This window comes from Rhinolophus hipposideros (genome assembly GCF_964194185.1).
Source record: "Rhinolophus hipposideros genome assembly, chromosome: 24".
NCBI classification, from domain to species: Eukaryota; Metazoa; Chordata; class Mammalia; order Chiroptera; family Rhinolophidae; genus Rhinolophus; species Rhinolophus hipposideros.
In genome coordinates this window covers 15,362,435-15,377,042 of record NC_138070.1, presented here as the reverse complement: position 1 = coordinate 15,377,042, position 14,608 = coordinate 15,362,435, and the positions used below count along the sequence as shown (strand labels likewise).

At 44.4% G+C, this 14,608-nt stretch overlaps 1 protein-coding gene across 4 annotated transcripts in view; it reads right to left on the bottom strand.

The window, feature by feature from the left end:
- The window catches only part of GRK3 (G protein-coupled receptor kinase 3), a 118,456-nt gene extending 108,245 nt beyond the window's left edge, over positions 1-10,211 (bottom strand). For 2 of the 4 annotated variants that reach the window (XM_081036831.1, XM_081036832.1), the window contains exon 1: positions 9,978-10,168. Coding sequence is in view for 2 of the 4 variants with exons in the window: in XM_081036829.1 (XP_080892955.1) it covers positions 9,978-10,090 (113 nt within the window). In the remaining 2 variants the exon portion in view is untranslated. Of the gene's footprint in view, positions 1-9,977 lie in introns of all 4 variants that reach the window. The other 2 variants (XM_081036829.1, XM_081036830.1) reach the window with 2 other exon arrangements.
- Between the last annotated feature and the right edge of the window lie 4,397 nt (positions 10,212-14,608).

Sequence of the window (14,608 nt, the reverse complement as noted above, 5' to 3'; positions counted from 1 at the left end):
CTGTCCACCAATAGAGGCCTGTCCACCAATGAGAACAGGAAACATGGAAATACAGAAAGACCAGTCGTCACAGAAGCCACTCACTATCAGGGAATTCAAGTATTACACATTTTAGCAGAAAGCCACCCCACGGAGAGATGACTTGGTCCCAGCTACTGGAACTGACGAGCCAGAGACCAGACCCTTCAGACCCATCTGGTCATGGGGCCTGTGTCAGCTGGGTCACCTTCTGAGGGCAGCTCTACTTCCCGGAGGGCAACCCGCAGGACAGAATGCTCTGGTCACGTGGACTGGGGACATCCAGGCTCCTGGGAGAGTTAGTGTGGAGTGTAAAGTAGTAAATTTGACATTCTAGTCAAAGTATGGCTTTTCAGATAATCTACTACTGAGCTAGTACATTTGGGGGCACGGGAGTCTCTGGCTTCACGGGTTCTCAAAAGGGTCTTTAACCTTAAAGTGAGAACGACCAGCCTCTAAGAAGATGGACATGAATTTTACTATAAGTCACGGAGATATGCTCAGTCCAGTGAGAAAAATCTAGTTTCTGAGTCTGAAAGGCTGAGGGCCGCCCCCGGGACCACAGGAATGAGACTAGTGTCTCAGGAGAGAGCCAGTTTTTCCCCCAAACAGGCAAAACAGACCTCTGAACATCTCCACATGGACATGTGTGGAGTAATTTCTTTTTTCTTTTCAAATCTGTACCTGTTCCAGAGAATTGGAAAAACTAAAAAGCATCAATACATGTAAAACTATAGAGCACTATATACAAATACATATATATATATATATGTATTAGTGGGGGTTTTTTGCTCTAAATTCAAACCCATTGCATAAATAGGAATATGTTATCACATGTCACTGTGTTTAATAAGCTATATACACAGACAGATCTAAACATTAAGTCCAACGTGTTGATCTCCCATCATGACCATTTCATTTCAGTACTAAGCCAAGTCAGACCCCAGTTCTGGAAACAGTTTCCTAAGGGCAGGAGAGAGTTTGAACAGGGCAGAACCACTAACGTACTTCAAGTTTCTGGCTGTTCCTGTCTGTGCTGCTGTCAGACGTCCAACGCCACAGTGTCATGAAGTAACCATAAGCCATAAAGTTTAAGCTGAAACTCTAATCTCACATGAAGAAATTTCTGCCATCTACCTCATTCAACTTTTCTAGGATGAAATGGCCAGAGAAAAATAAGCTTTCCGTATAGAGTAACAAGGATTTTTTTTCTTTTTTTAAAATAATTTGAAACACCAATCCCCAGAAAGCAGGTCACTTTATTTAAAAGAGAGAAACACAGAGATATTAGCTGGTTTTCCACATGGAAATAGAAGAAATCCCTGACCACAAAAACTCTCAGTTTTGTTTTGTGTTTGTTTTGTTTGCAGGGAGGGGGAGGTCATTGGCATAGTACCGTCTCATTCATTACTTAGAAATTGCAACTGTACAGAAGATAACTTTGCCACTAAAAATGAAACAAAAGGAAGCAAGTCCTAAATGGAAAACAACACAAAAACGTGACACTCGACTCCATACTTAAATGTTGTCATGACAAGAGTAAGTGCGTAATTCCTTTCCCAGTTAGGGCGTCATCACAATAGAAGAAAAGAAATAGGAAATGTAGTTGAAAAAAGTGAGACCCATTAAAGATGTGTATTAAAGTCCCATTGTCTTACCCATTAGGGTTAGTTCCACTTCTGACTGGAGTATGACACACACACACCCCCCCGCCCACTGAACAACGAAAGGCTTATGTTATTAAAAGGTATACCTAAAATGTCATCACAGCCTTAGACATTGAAAATGCAAAATGAAAAGTCTGCAGCATTTAACAGCTGTTTGACACCTTCCCATATAACTTCTAGTTCATTTTTCACTTAAACCCTGATCAAAAGCAATACAGATACAGAAAATGTAGAAAAAATAACCTGAAAATATAACCAGAGTTATCTTTCTAGAGAAGACAATAAAGAGCAAATACCGAGAAAGCACAAATACCGAGAGCATGTTAATCCAGCAAGTTGTGTTGCTAAAAATGAAGAGACTCGCTGCATTCCCTAGCTGATGGAACTGTAAGTTTTTGAATACTATATGAAACACAAACCCTAAAATCCTCACAAGAAAACTGTTTCAGCACAATTACAGCTCGCTTTCTTCCTAAGATATTTTTACCCATAATTACCTAAGAATTATACGGTGCCCAGCACTTCTTAGCCCTCAGCGAATGGCAGATGCTGTCATTACACATATGCGTCTGTAGCCCATGCCTAGCTTCCAGGTTCTGACAGGTGGAAACATTATTCCCTTAATCCAACTGCTGTAATGAATTTTAAATCATGTGAGGAATCAAAGTTTCCCCCTACAATGGAACTTTAGAGAGACTCAACCATACACACTCGAAACAGGATTTAAGACTAGTTTTGCCATCACTAAATTAGTTATAGTAAATTTTACAAATATCCTTTTGGTCTTCATAAACTTTAATATTCTTACTTAGCAGGTAATGTTCAGGCTGGGGAGTGTAGATTCCACAGAGCAGTGTGCAGGCTTCGGCATGACATGAGGCATGGCTAAAGGAACTGGGGATGGCTTCCTAAAAAAGCCACTGCCGACCAGGATAGCTGCCTTCAAACATTTGAAGATCCCTCACTTTTGAGAGGGATTAAACTTGTTTTGCATGACCACGAAAGGAGAAGAAGTGACGGGCACGGAATAGTTAGAGGGCTTTCTAACACCACTGAGCTTCCAAAGCTGCTCCTCAAAGAGGACCTGGCTGGATGTTAGTTAGAGCGGGAGGTCACCGATCTAACGCATGACTAGATTCATTGGACGCCTTCCAACATCTTTTCAAACATGAGATTCTACAATGCTGGGTTAATAATAAGCAATCTGTTAATGTCCAAGGAAGACTAGAGTGAATCACCTTATGCTCAATACACTGAAGCCAACTGCTTTTAGATTATGACTTTGGGTTCATTTTACTGAAGCAAAGACCTCTAAAGGATGAGTCAGCTCTCCTAATTGCTTAGTTATAGATATTTAAAAGTAGCATGCTTGTGAACTTTCACATACTAAAGCCAACATAGCCCAGGGCCAGATCGATGAATAAATGGACGGATGGATGGAAGAATGGAAGGAGGGAAGGACGGAAAGAAGAAAGGAAGGAAGGAAGGAAGGAAAGAAGGAAGGAAGGAAGGAAGGAAGGAAGGAAGGAAGGAAGGAAGGAAGGAAGGAAAAAAGAAATGGGGGGGAGAGAGGGAAGAAAGAATAAGAACCAAGTGAGGCACAATATGTAGAAGGTTCTAGACACACAGCCACAACAGAGCTGTTTCACCAATTCACCTGTTTATGGGTCTAAGGGTCAACATTTGCCCTTTGCTGCCCCATCAACAATTCAATTTTCCAGAAGCCCTGCCTCGCAAACCTGCCCCTCGAGAACATGGCACGAGGGTCTTCGTGCAATACGGCCTTATATCTGCTACTATTTTGTACTTTCTAAAGGTATTACATCTTGTACTGTATATAATCCCAACAACTACCCATGGTGTGATTAAAAGAAAAATCATCTTTTAATATTTCTTCCAATCATTTCCTCTTGAATTATATGTATTTGAAATTAGTGTTCTCTCCCGTTTATGAATATATTGCATGAATAAAAAATGCTCAAGAGACTGAGATTTTAACTGAGACATTTTTGGATCAGCAATGAATAGATATCGTATTGTACAGATGGGGAAACTGAATACAGAGAATTTAAGTGACTTCCCGAGGACCCACGGCAAGTTGCCAGTGGCACCGGGTCCACATTTCCTGCTGCCTAATCTAGAACTTGCTCTTTTATTCCAGTATGGTATCATATAGCAGTAGGGAGGGCACAGGAAAAATGGGGGGCCAGCAATGACAGCTGGCCTTCAGGGTCACTAAGGATGCGGGTCTGGCCTGGAGACTTTCATATAATCACCTTTTCCTGCTCCTAAGACCCTGAGAGAAGGAAATGACAGCAAACAAGAACTCAGGCCGAAGGCTGGGTCAAGGGTGACTGTTCCAAACCACCAATCGCAAAAGACATGAACTGCAAAAATATCTTCAGTGTTATCTCGGATGGGCTTTTCCTATCACGTCCTATATGGAAAGTATTCCAATGTGCTTATACTCCACACTGAAGCTGAAGCACAGATGACCCGAGAGAAGCACCATTTAGAAAAAAAAATCGTTTACAGGATATGAGGCGCCAAAGTACTTCTCCTGCATTTTAGACTCCTGGAGCAATCAAAAAAGGCCCAGGGGTTCTAACTTCTTTTTAATCAATGATAAAAATAGAGACGAATAAAGAAGTGAAAAATAGTAGAAGCAGAGGCAGGTCCAGGACATCCAGCCTCATTAGCATGCAAATTACTTACCATACAAACGATTTAACAATAATGAAGTAAAAGCTGCCACGTTAATCATTTCCATTTCCCCCACTGCCAATGTCCAGAGAAGGAGAAGGCCAGACAAGTTCATCACGCACCGAACACATTTGCACCTGCAGAAGCCTTCAAACACAGTCTTATCAACAAAGGAAGGTTATGTGAACGGAAAATGACTTTTATTACAAATAAAGCCAAAAATATTGTTTTGTCCTTTTACCTTTTTCCCAGAAATGCAGATTTCTGGGGGGAGGCGGGGTAAACTGAGCTGCCCTTTTTTCTAAATGGTAGAAATACTGTTTGGAGGTGGGGGGGCAGGCGGGTAAGGCGGTCTATTATACAATTTCTCATTAACAGCAGCAAGATTGCGCTTCTTGTTAAACAGAACAGGCATTTAACCCTCAAGCTCCTCATGGGAAATAAGGAACAAACTGCTTATTCACTTAGTCATAATTACTGTTTTTCCGCAGGTCCCAGGAGAATAGCTGCTCTCTATCAGTCTCTAAAAACAGTCCTGACTTCAAATACGGCGCTAGCAGCAGATTGAGATGGCCCACAAAATGATTTTTCCCCAAACCAAGAGGTATCACTATTTCATGCATTCGTTGCATGATAAGGGGTGAGGGTGTTTATGATTCATTTTGGTAAGAGGGCACAGTACGGTGTAAAGAACCTGGATGTAGGGAAATCTCAGCCAAGTTCAGCTGTCACCTGGGCAGAGTTCCTTAATCTCCCTGAGCACCTGCTCCCTCAAGTGAAAGGGGGCTGATGGCACTTAAATGGTAACACGGGAGAACAAATGCACTAATTCTGCAAACTGCCTGGCAGAGGGTAACCTCTCAATCAGTGGTAGTTATCACATTGCTACTTCATGGAACTTCCAGTTCTTTCCCTTGTCAGGGCTGTGAGGACCCTCGGTGTCCTGTTCTCTATGATTCTGCATGTCCAACTCTGCTGGCCATCCACTGACTGATGAAGACCTAGACTTCTCTTGTGCGAGCCTTAGCACCTAATCCGAAAGTGCCTGTCCTTCTCCAAACAGATGTCTGGCAAAGCCAAAGTCCGCATCTGAGGAGATGCTTTTTTCAAGGGGCTGTCTCAAAGAACACATTGCATATAAAAGGTGGGACACCCTCTACCTCTAAGAGATCTGAAGGGCTGGCGAGTCACAGCACTGCACAGTGCTTTACTTGGGCAGATTCTCCATGCAAAATTGATTGCACGGCAACAGCTATTTCTAAGAACTGACAGCCACACGCTGCACTTATATCTTCAAGTCACTGGCACCAATTTACTTTAACCGAGAAGGAAATATAACTGAAAGGTCAGAACTGATTATATTTTGAATCCGTACCTTAGTGAAAAAGAAGCAAGAACACCACCACTGTTTTACACACAGAAATAACTCCCACCAACAATAAAGAATACATACCTTCTTCCCGGGGGCTATTCTTTTTTTCAACATTGACTTTTCAGTTCAAAGTTAGGCTAAGGGCTCAGAGAGCATGGACCAGAGAACCTTACAACCAAAACAGAGAAAAATAACGAAGTTTGGAAAATTACTGAAGAAATTCCGTTTCCACGAAAGAAAATACTGAGCTACTTTTCGAGATCAATTATGAGTACATAGGTTTACAAACAGGAAGATGCAAGCTACCATATTATTATGCATATTATGGCGAGGTAGCACTTCAAAGGGAATAATTCACAAATTATTGTAAAATAATTAGCAAACATAATGTGTTCTCTGAATATAGGATAATAAAAGCCATCTAAATGCTTGCCCACAGTTACATAGACTCTTCCAGCAACTACACTTAAAAGTAAACATCTTTCTTGGCTCCTGTTTGTGTATTTCCCCCTAGACTTCAGCCCCTTTAAGGAAGGGGCTTAGGTCAGGTTCATCATACCATCCCCATGCCTGGGGCTCAGAGAAACAGCTTTACAACCATGTGTAGAAGTAACAGAATAAACGGTATCACACGTGTCCTTAAGGGCTGTCTAAGTGTTTCCAGGAAGTGAAAAGGCATCTTAAAAATATTGTTTTCAGAACTTCCTATCAGAGTGCACGAATACTGTGAAAGGACACGCTTTGTGATTGATGATCGAAATTTTTCAGTGTCCACTAAGCAGAAATGACACTGCAGGGGAAAGATCAGTTTCGTGTTTCTCAACCTCTTTCAACCATGGGTGAGTTCAAGTCAACCGAATTTCATTCTGTTTGAAAAAGGCTGAAAGAGTAATGAGCCTAAAGTAAAATCCGTCTTGATCACTCCAGGACTTACCTAAGATGTCGACTCTCTATAGGCTTATGAATCAGAGCCTATTAAATGAAAGTATTTCTTTTCTAACATGGCATAAAACAACATGCACGCATGTCTGAATGCTCACATTTTTAACTGGGCCTGCACAGTGAGTCTTTGGATCAGTTTACTCTTCCCAACAGATCCCATTATCAGCTTCATTAGCTCAACAAATGGTTCAGCAAAGTGAAGCGGCTATATAATTTGAACAAATAGCCAGCTTTCACACGATTTACACTCATTCGTAGGTTAATTGAATAATGTGTCAACATAACAAAATTGTTCCCTCTTGCTGTCTCAGAGAAGTAACGTCTCCCCTGGGCAGAATGTTCCATTTTCTGAAATTCTCCCCTACCAGCAGGGGACTGCAGCCCCGGCGTTTCATTTAAATTAACTAGATATTGTTGAGTTCTGTTGCTTTTCTTTCGAAAATTGTGGAAAAGGCAAAGTAACTAAAATAAGGAAGCCCACAGAACACTACAGTGACTTCAAATTATTAGCTGGAAAGAAAAAGTCACTAGTGATAGGCCAGTGGTAAGGTTTATGCTTCGCATTTAGATACTGAAAATACAAATCTAAACCCCTTTTTCAAGAATACCAAAGACTGGTGATCACTCCCAAATGAAGCTGAAATAGAAACTCTCATTAGAAAACATCTGACCAGTAACCTTTACCAAAAGTGTGAAATCACACTAGTCTTTTTGAGTCACTATGGCTGAGGCATTTTAAACGAAATGAACTTTTTTACCAAGGCTAAAAATCCCCTAACCTTCCATCCCCACCCCCCCAAAATAGAGCAGGTAGGCCACGAACTGCCATCCAGTGGTAGAAAAAAATTGCAAGATGTTTTTTACCTGATAATCTCAAGGTAACAGGATCCGAAAACAGCACAAGGAGCGGCTGTTCCTATTAAATGGTCACATTACAAAACTAAAGCCAAAGCCTTTGAGATAAATACAAAACAAATTAGAAACCCTGGAGGAGGTTCCCATGGCCTAATTCAAGAGTCTATTTTAAAAAATAGCAACAGAATAACAATTACTAAGGACCTATTTCCTAAAATTACTCTCCTGTCGATATTTCTAATTTCTAAAATGTAAGAAATATGCTCACTGTCACTAATGCTGCCTTCAAAGAAAAAAGCATTACGAAAGAATACCACCGAAAACAAAGGCATTTATACAAGGAAATAAATACCCTAAGCACATAATATATTCTTAAGAGGGACACTAAAAAAGCAGAAGTCACATTGAGTTCGAAACATCAAGATAAAAAAAATGAACAGAAGTTCCTAATTTTAGTGATATTATACATCACACACACCCCCAAAAAACCTGCATGAGTTAAGATTTGTTGATTTTTATATATAAAAACTCTACATACTTGGGGCTCCCTACCCTTTAGGAAGAGCAGGAGAGGCAGGAGAAAAAGGAATTAAGACTTTTATATCACATTTAGAGCAATACAGTGTTGTTGGGTTTTTTTTTACACGAAATTCAGGATTGATTTGAGGGTTCTTGTTTTACTTAGTTTGTCGTTTGCCAGAAATTTTAAACAGTGCTGATTTTTCAAGGAGCATCAAGCATGTGAAAGTCTGGAGCCGGAGTGTCAGTTTCACATTACTCCCAAAGGTCTGCACTCTTCCCCGATTTTCAGTGCTTGGCATTGCTTATCAAAAGCTCTCCCTGCAACCAACAAGACGCATGGGCTAAGAAGGGCCAGCAAGCCCAAAATATCTTGCAAGCATGTATTCATTTACACAATCTGGCTTTTCACAAGTAACTCAAAGGGGCTGATATTTTCTATATAGCAGGGCTTGGGCTCATAAATGGACTTGTAAAAAACAATCTGGTGATCACTTCGCATCAAAAGGAAGATTGTTTTTTTCTTATATGAAGGTAACACTGAAGCAATCTTGGGTGTATAACTGCTTGAAGGACCAACGCTTTCCAATGGAGAATAGATTTGGTGTAGATTCCAATATTTTACAAAATTGCATGGCTTCAAATTCACCATAACGAAGATGCCTTTTTTTTTTTTCTTACCATCAATTCCACCAAGAGCTATTTTTTTGGTCAAAGAACCACATTCACTGTACAACTCATGATAGTGTCAATTAGGAAAGAAGCTAGAGGGGAAATCCAACCCAAATGCACTATGAGAAACTCACTATTAATCTGGTGAACGATCTTTTCTGGGGTAGTACTAAGAATATGAACTAGTCTTCTACCAGCTCATCAATAAGAAATCATGCTCGAGATAAAATTACAAGTTGGTGTGAACCTCACCAAGCCCCTTGCCAATTCCATGGAGCCCCTCTCTGGTCACTTAAACAACAAATTCCTGTTTGTAATCACCCATTCAGTGTGCTTTTTTTTTTTTCCTTTTCAATGTGCATTTTAAGTGAATCATATTGCAATCTTTTAACAAAGTGCCACCAATAGATCTGCAAGTGGAAGGAAGTCGCTCAGGTGACCACACACTCAGTACCAAAAAAAAAAACGGCGTGGGTCACAACCCACTCCTTACCCGCCGCGGGACACAAAAAGGAAAGGAAAGGAGGGTAGGAAGCTGAGTAGACTAGTGGACCTCCAGGGGAGTAAGCACTGAAAATTACAGTTTAAGTACCTGGGACAAAAGGCGATACGCCTGCGCTCCCCAGCTAAGGAGCCCAGAGGGAGCTCAGAGGAGATGCAGCTGGAAAGGGGGACGCAGGAAGCAGGGAGGGGACGGCCAGGCTGGAGTACAAGGGAATGACAGGCAGGAGGCAGAAGGGGACCCTAAGGATGGGGCTGGAGGGGAGGATAGGTATGGGACAGAAGGGGTGACCGAGATGGGGCAAGAGGGACAGGGATCGAACTGCACGGAGAGGCAGGCAAGATCCACAGCAATAGTAGAACAGGGAGCAACGCAGGCATAAGGCTAGAGGGCTGGACGGGGACGGGACTGGACGGAGACGGCGACGGGACGGAAGGGGGCGACAGGTACGGGGCTGCTCCAGCCAAGTGGCCGCCACATCCTCCCGGCCCCCGGCTGGGGCGCTCGCCGCGCGCCGAGCACTTGGCGGCTCTGTGCTCGCAGCCGCCCTCCGCCGCCCCATTTCAGAGACAGGAAGCGCGAGGCTGCCCCACGGCGCCCGCTCCCCGAGGTCGCCGGCCGCGGGGCAGCGGCCGCGGAGCACCGACCCTCCCGGACGCAGGGGGTCGCTGGCGGCCGCGGGGGGCGGCGGCGCGGGGGGGGCGGCGCGGGCCCGGGGAGCCGGTACCTGGGCTCCGGCAGGACGATCCTCTTGCTGGCGCGGGCGGCGGGGGTGGCCTTGCTCTTCTCCATCGCCATCAGGTAGCTGACATCGGCCAGAACGGCCTCTAGGTCCGCCATGTTGGCGAGCGGCGGCGGCGGCGGCGGCGGCTCCTCGGGACCCGGACGGGACGCGCTCCCGCCGCCGCCGCCCGCCGCGCCCCAACGTGGGGGGGCCGCCCCGGGGCAGCCCCCCCCGCGCGCTCCCGCGTGCGCGCGCCTCCCGCTCAGCGCCCCGCGCGCGCCGCGGTCCACGCGCGCCGCCCCGCCCCCCGCGCGCAGTTGGCGGCCCCGCGCACGCACCCCGCTCCCACCCCTGCGAGAGGGCCGGCCGGCCGGTGCGCGCACCCCTCGCCTGCAAACCGGGTTCCCTCGGGCCGCGTCCCGCCCTCCCCTTAGGGTGGCCACGAGGGACTTCCTCTCCTCCTCCTCCTCCCAACTTCCCGCCCCCAGCTCCCCGCGCTCCTATGCCCCCCATTGCCCCCCGGGACCCCTGCAAATCGGGCGTGCGCGGGACCTGATACCCCCCACCTAAGTGGCAGTGGGGAGGTCTTTGTGCCCCGGAATGGTAGTTCTCAAGCCGGACAGTGTCAATCAGCATTCCTCCAGCAGGTCTGGGGTGGTCCCGAGCGATGCATGGACCCCACCTGTCCCCGCAGGTAATGCTGAACCCGTGATCCGGGCCACTCTTGAACATCGCCCAGCTGGTCGCCCCCCCTAACCCCTTTCTGACCCTGAACACTGCCCCCCCTCCACCCCGCCCCTGAAACTCAGCAAAGAGAAACCCAACAGCTGGAGAAAGCTGCTTATCTCATGCCCAGCAGGGCGTAGTGGGATGAGAGCTCCCCATGGAAGCTGAGCTGCCCTTAGGGAGCCCACTGATGGAGGAGCTACCTACTCAAGGTGGTCACTACTACTTTGTACTCAGAGATTTGAACTTGGGTGTTAAAATGGTCTCTGAGAACCAGAACTAGTATGCTGGCTCTTACGGTTTTACCATCAGTTTAAGAGACAATTAGGGAGCACCTACTGTGCCTGCAGACCCACCACAAGGATGGTTTGCGGAAGTGGAAAAACTCGAGGCCACAACACCAAGGCAAGAGGGAATTTCCAGCTTCCTGATCCTCAGTCTCGGTGTCTGGACACCACTCCCCACGTGGGCCTGGGGTTTTCATTTGCTTCTGACTCTTCCCCAGTGGTACCCACAAGTCCAGTTCAAAACCCAGGTGGCTCACTGGAGTGGCGGAAGGAGGACACCCAGAAGTCTTCAGAACACCTGAGCTGGGAATTAATTATTCAAAAAAGAAATCCCTTTAATTCATCCACATTGGTCACATTGCACCATAAGCCTAAATTTTACTAGGATTTTAAATGTTCTGTCAATAGCTTCCCGGGCTAACAGTTCACCAGAAATGGTTATGGTCAAATTTTGGATATTAAATGTAATGTCACAGTAGAAGCAGCCTGATTTGGTCATCACAAGAACCCTGCCCTCTTTTGTTCTCGCTCCCTGGCTGTCTCACCACAACAACCCCCCCCCCCCATCTGTTCCCTGTATGCCTGCCATCACAATTGGCCAGGCATTTCTCAAGACCCACAGCAGGACATTCGTAAGGTTGTCCAGAAAAGGACAAGAGGCGTGTAAAAAGTAAAAACATAAGTCCAAGTAGCTGGTCCGGCAACAGAAACCCGAAATGACCAATGAGCACAAACATACACAAATGAGATGAAGCTTTGCATGCACCAAATATCAAACTTTCATCTTCCGCCCACTTTTTTTGTCTAAAAACAGGAACACAGAATGTCTTGTCAAGGGTCACCCCAAGAGGAGGGGTAAGTTCCCAAGAAAGCCTAATACATTTTTATGATTTAATTAATACGATTTCTTTCAATATGTCTTTATCATTTTAGCTTTCTCATAATCAGATCATCAAATAAATACAGACTTCTCCCTACATTTTCATGGTCTTCCAAATACTGAGGTTTGTTGTTTTTTTTAACTTTTTGACTTCAGTTAAGAATTTTGTTGTTGGTGGTGAGATTTTTTTTTCCTTTTTGTTTTGTTTGGGGGGGTTGAGTGTTTTGTTTTTTTGTTTTGTTTTGTTTTGCAGCATGGTATATATAGTAAGTTTGGAACAAGAGATTACCCTGCTAGCTGGGTAATCTTAGAGGCAACCTATTACCTCCCTTGCTTTACTGTTCTCATTACTAGTGGGAACGAGGCCACTAACCCCAGGGTTGTTGAGAAAACAACGGAGATGAAACACAGAAACCTGCACCTTGCCCTACACTGAGTAGGTCCCCAACAAAGGTCACCACACTTCCTTTTTGTGTGTGTGTGTTTGGTTGGTTTTTGTTTTTTGGGGTTTTTTGCTTCATTTTATCCTAGCATACTAGATACTGAAACGATTTATTCAGTCATTACACTTGAAGCAGGAAGACCCCTTACCAAAAATAACATCTCCCTGGGGCATTTCTAGGAGCCCAAACGGCAAAAATGATTAGCCTTTATAAACATATGCAATTGCTCTTGTAGAAGAAAGAACAGAGTCCAAAATTGGGTCCCTTCCACCACTGAAGTCAGCTGACTGGATCCCCCAAGGGTATCTTTCTTTGGTATTAATAGTGTGCCAACCTCCGTTCTCTGGCTCTCTCCTTTGCTCTCTCACTTTCTCCACTCCCCTCCTCTCTTTCTTTCCCTGGAATCTCTTAATGCTGAACAGTTTTGTGTTTGCTGCAAACAAAAGGCACTAATGACAGTGAGAAGTTGTCATAACTGACCTGCTGGGTCCTGTTGCTAAACACCATCACCAGCCTGTAATCATTACAACCATTATAAAGAAGGGAAAAAACAAATAGCAACCCCATTTGCACTTAGCCAATAATGTTCCCTTGCAAATAATTTCGTTTTCCTCCCCCAGACAGATGTACAGGACTTTGGGCTCACGCTGCTTGTGATAATAGATAAAACTCCAGAGTTTTAATGTTCTCTTTTTCTCTTTTCCAGGACTTCCCTTGATTTGGGGAGGTGTTGCTGAGATGCATACATTTAAGTTAATATTCTCCAGGGTTGATTTTGTTAACAGCTTCTAAGGAAAAGCTAACTAGGGAACTAACTGGTCTTATTTGTTGTGGATTCTGGGTTTAGTGGGACTTACTACTCAGGTGAGAATCCCTGGATTATCAAAATTGGGGGAGGGATGGGTATTATTCTGGGAAATTAATCAAGCACACATGAAAAAAAGTCAACTTTAAGGCTCCAATTAGAAGATTTTTAAGATCAGCAGAACATGCCTGACCTTAATTCATTAATATCACAATATTTAAGCCAATCCCTGCTGAGAGACACTTGAATTTAGCCCCCTACATATAGTCCTGCTCAAGAAAAGCATACTCAGTTGGGGTTTGAATGAGTTTCCAAACATCTAACTCTAAAGGCTGCAGGTATTTCTAACACACCAGAACCACTGTCCCATTTCACCTTTATCCTTCATCACACTTCTGCTTATTGTCACACGCATCATATGAACTACTTTCATGCTACTTTAACAGCAAAGTTTGATATTTACAAACTTGAAAGGCAGCTCCATACATACCAACCCAATACTTTAAATTATCTGCCGAAAAGTAAGACTGTAGGCTTTGATTTACATAGCATTGAAATGATCCTCAACACAAAAGTACCCTTCTTTAAATCCGTGGGTGGAAACACATTTCCCTACCGGGGCTCCCGGTCAGGGAGTCAGTCCCCCTCGAAAGAGAAACTGGAGAGTTGTGGTTCAGACTATGAGGCTCAGGAACCAGGTGGCCTGAATTAGAACCCCAAAGCCAGTTACTTCTGAGCTGTGTGACATTAAACATGTCGCTAAATCTGTCTGTGCCTCAGCACTCTCTCAGTGATATTAATGGGACTGCTATGAAAATAATGTGGTAACACATGAAAGCACTTAGAACAGGTTCTGGGACATTGGAAGCACTCAAAGATACTGTTATCATCCTCATCGTCACTGGAGTAGCTCTACACAATGCAAGGCATGACGGGAAGAGACCAGTCCTGGGAACGAAATGGCACGGCTGGCTGTGACCCACTGGCTCTCGCATTGCTGAATAACTGGAAACAAGTCTCCGAAGCTTTGTAAATTTCCCTTGTCCGCCGCTGTCTAATGAAAGAATTGAATGAGCTGGTCCCTGAGGTCCCTGCAAATTCTAAAATTCTCTGGCTTTATTTAATCCTGCAGTGAATCCCTTTGCGAGGTGAAGAATACTCGTACCCCTCAGTGACTGCTTGTGAGTTTCAGTTTTTACTGTATTAGGTGAGACCTAGGGTATTAATAATTGTCCCTGTCACTGCAGTCACAGGTGAAGTGAGCAATCCAGCAGCAGGTTTCTGGAAACAAGCACATTCATATTTGTTCTTCCAGCATCTGTGCTCAGCACGCTAACCCTGCTCAATAAAGGTATCGAATGAAGAGTGAATGAAAGAATGAATGACATAAAAGGTTGTAGATGGTTTGCCTCAAAGATTCAGCCTTCTATCGGGAGATAACCTAAAGAGAGAAAAAAATGTATTGAAAACCACAAGTGCCCACTAAAGAGGGT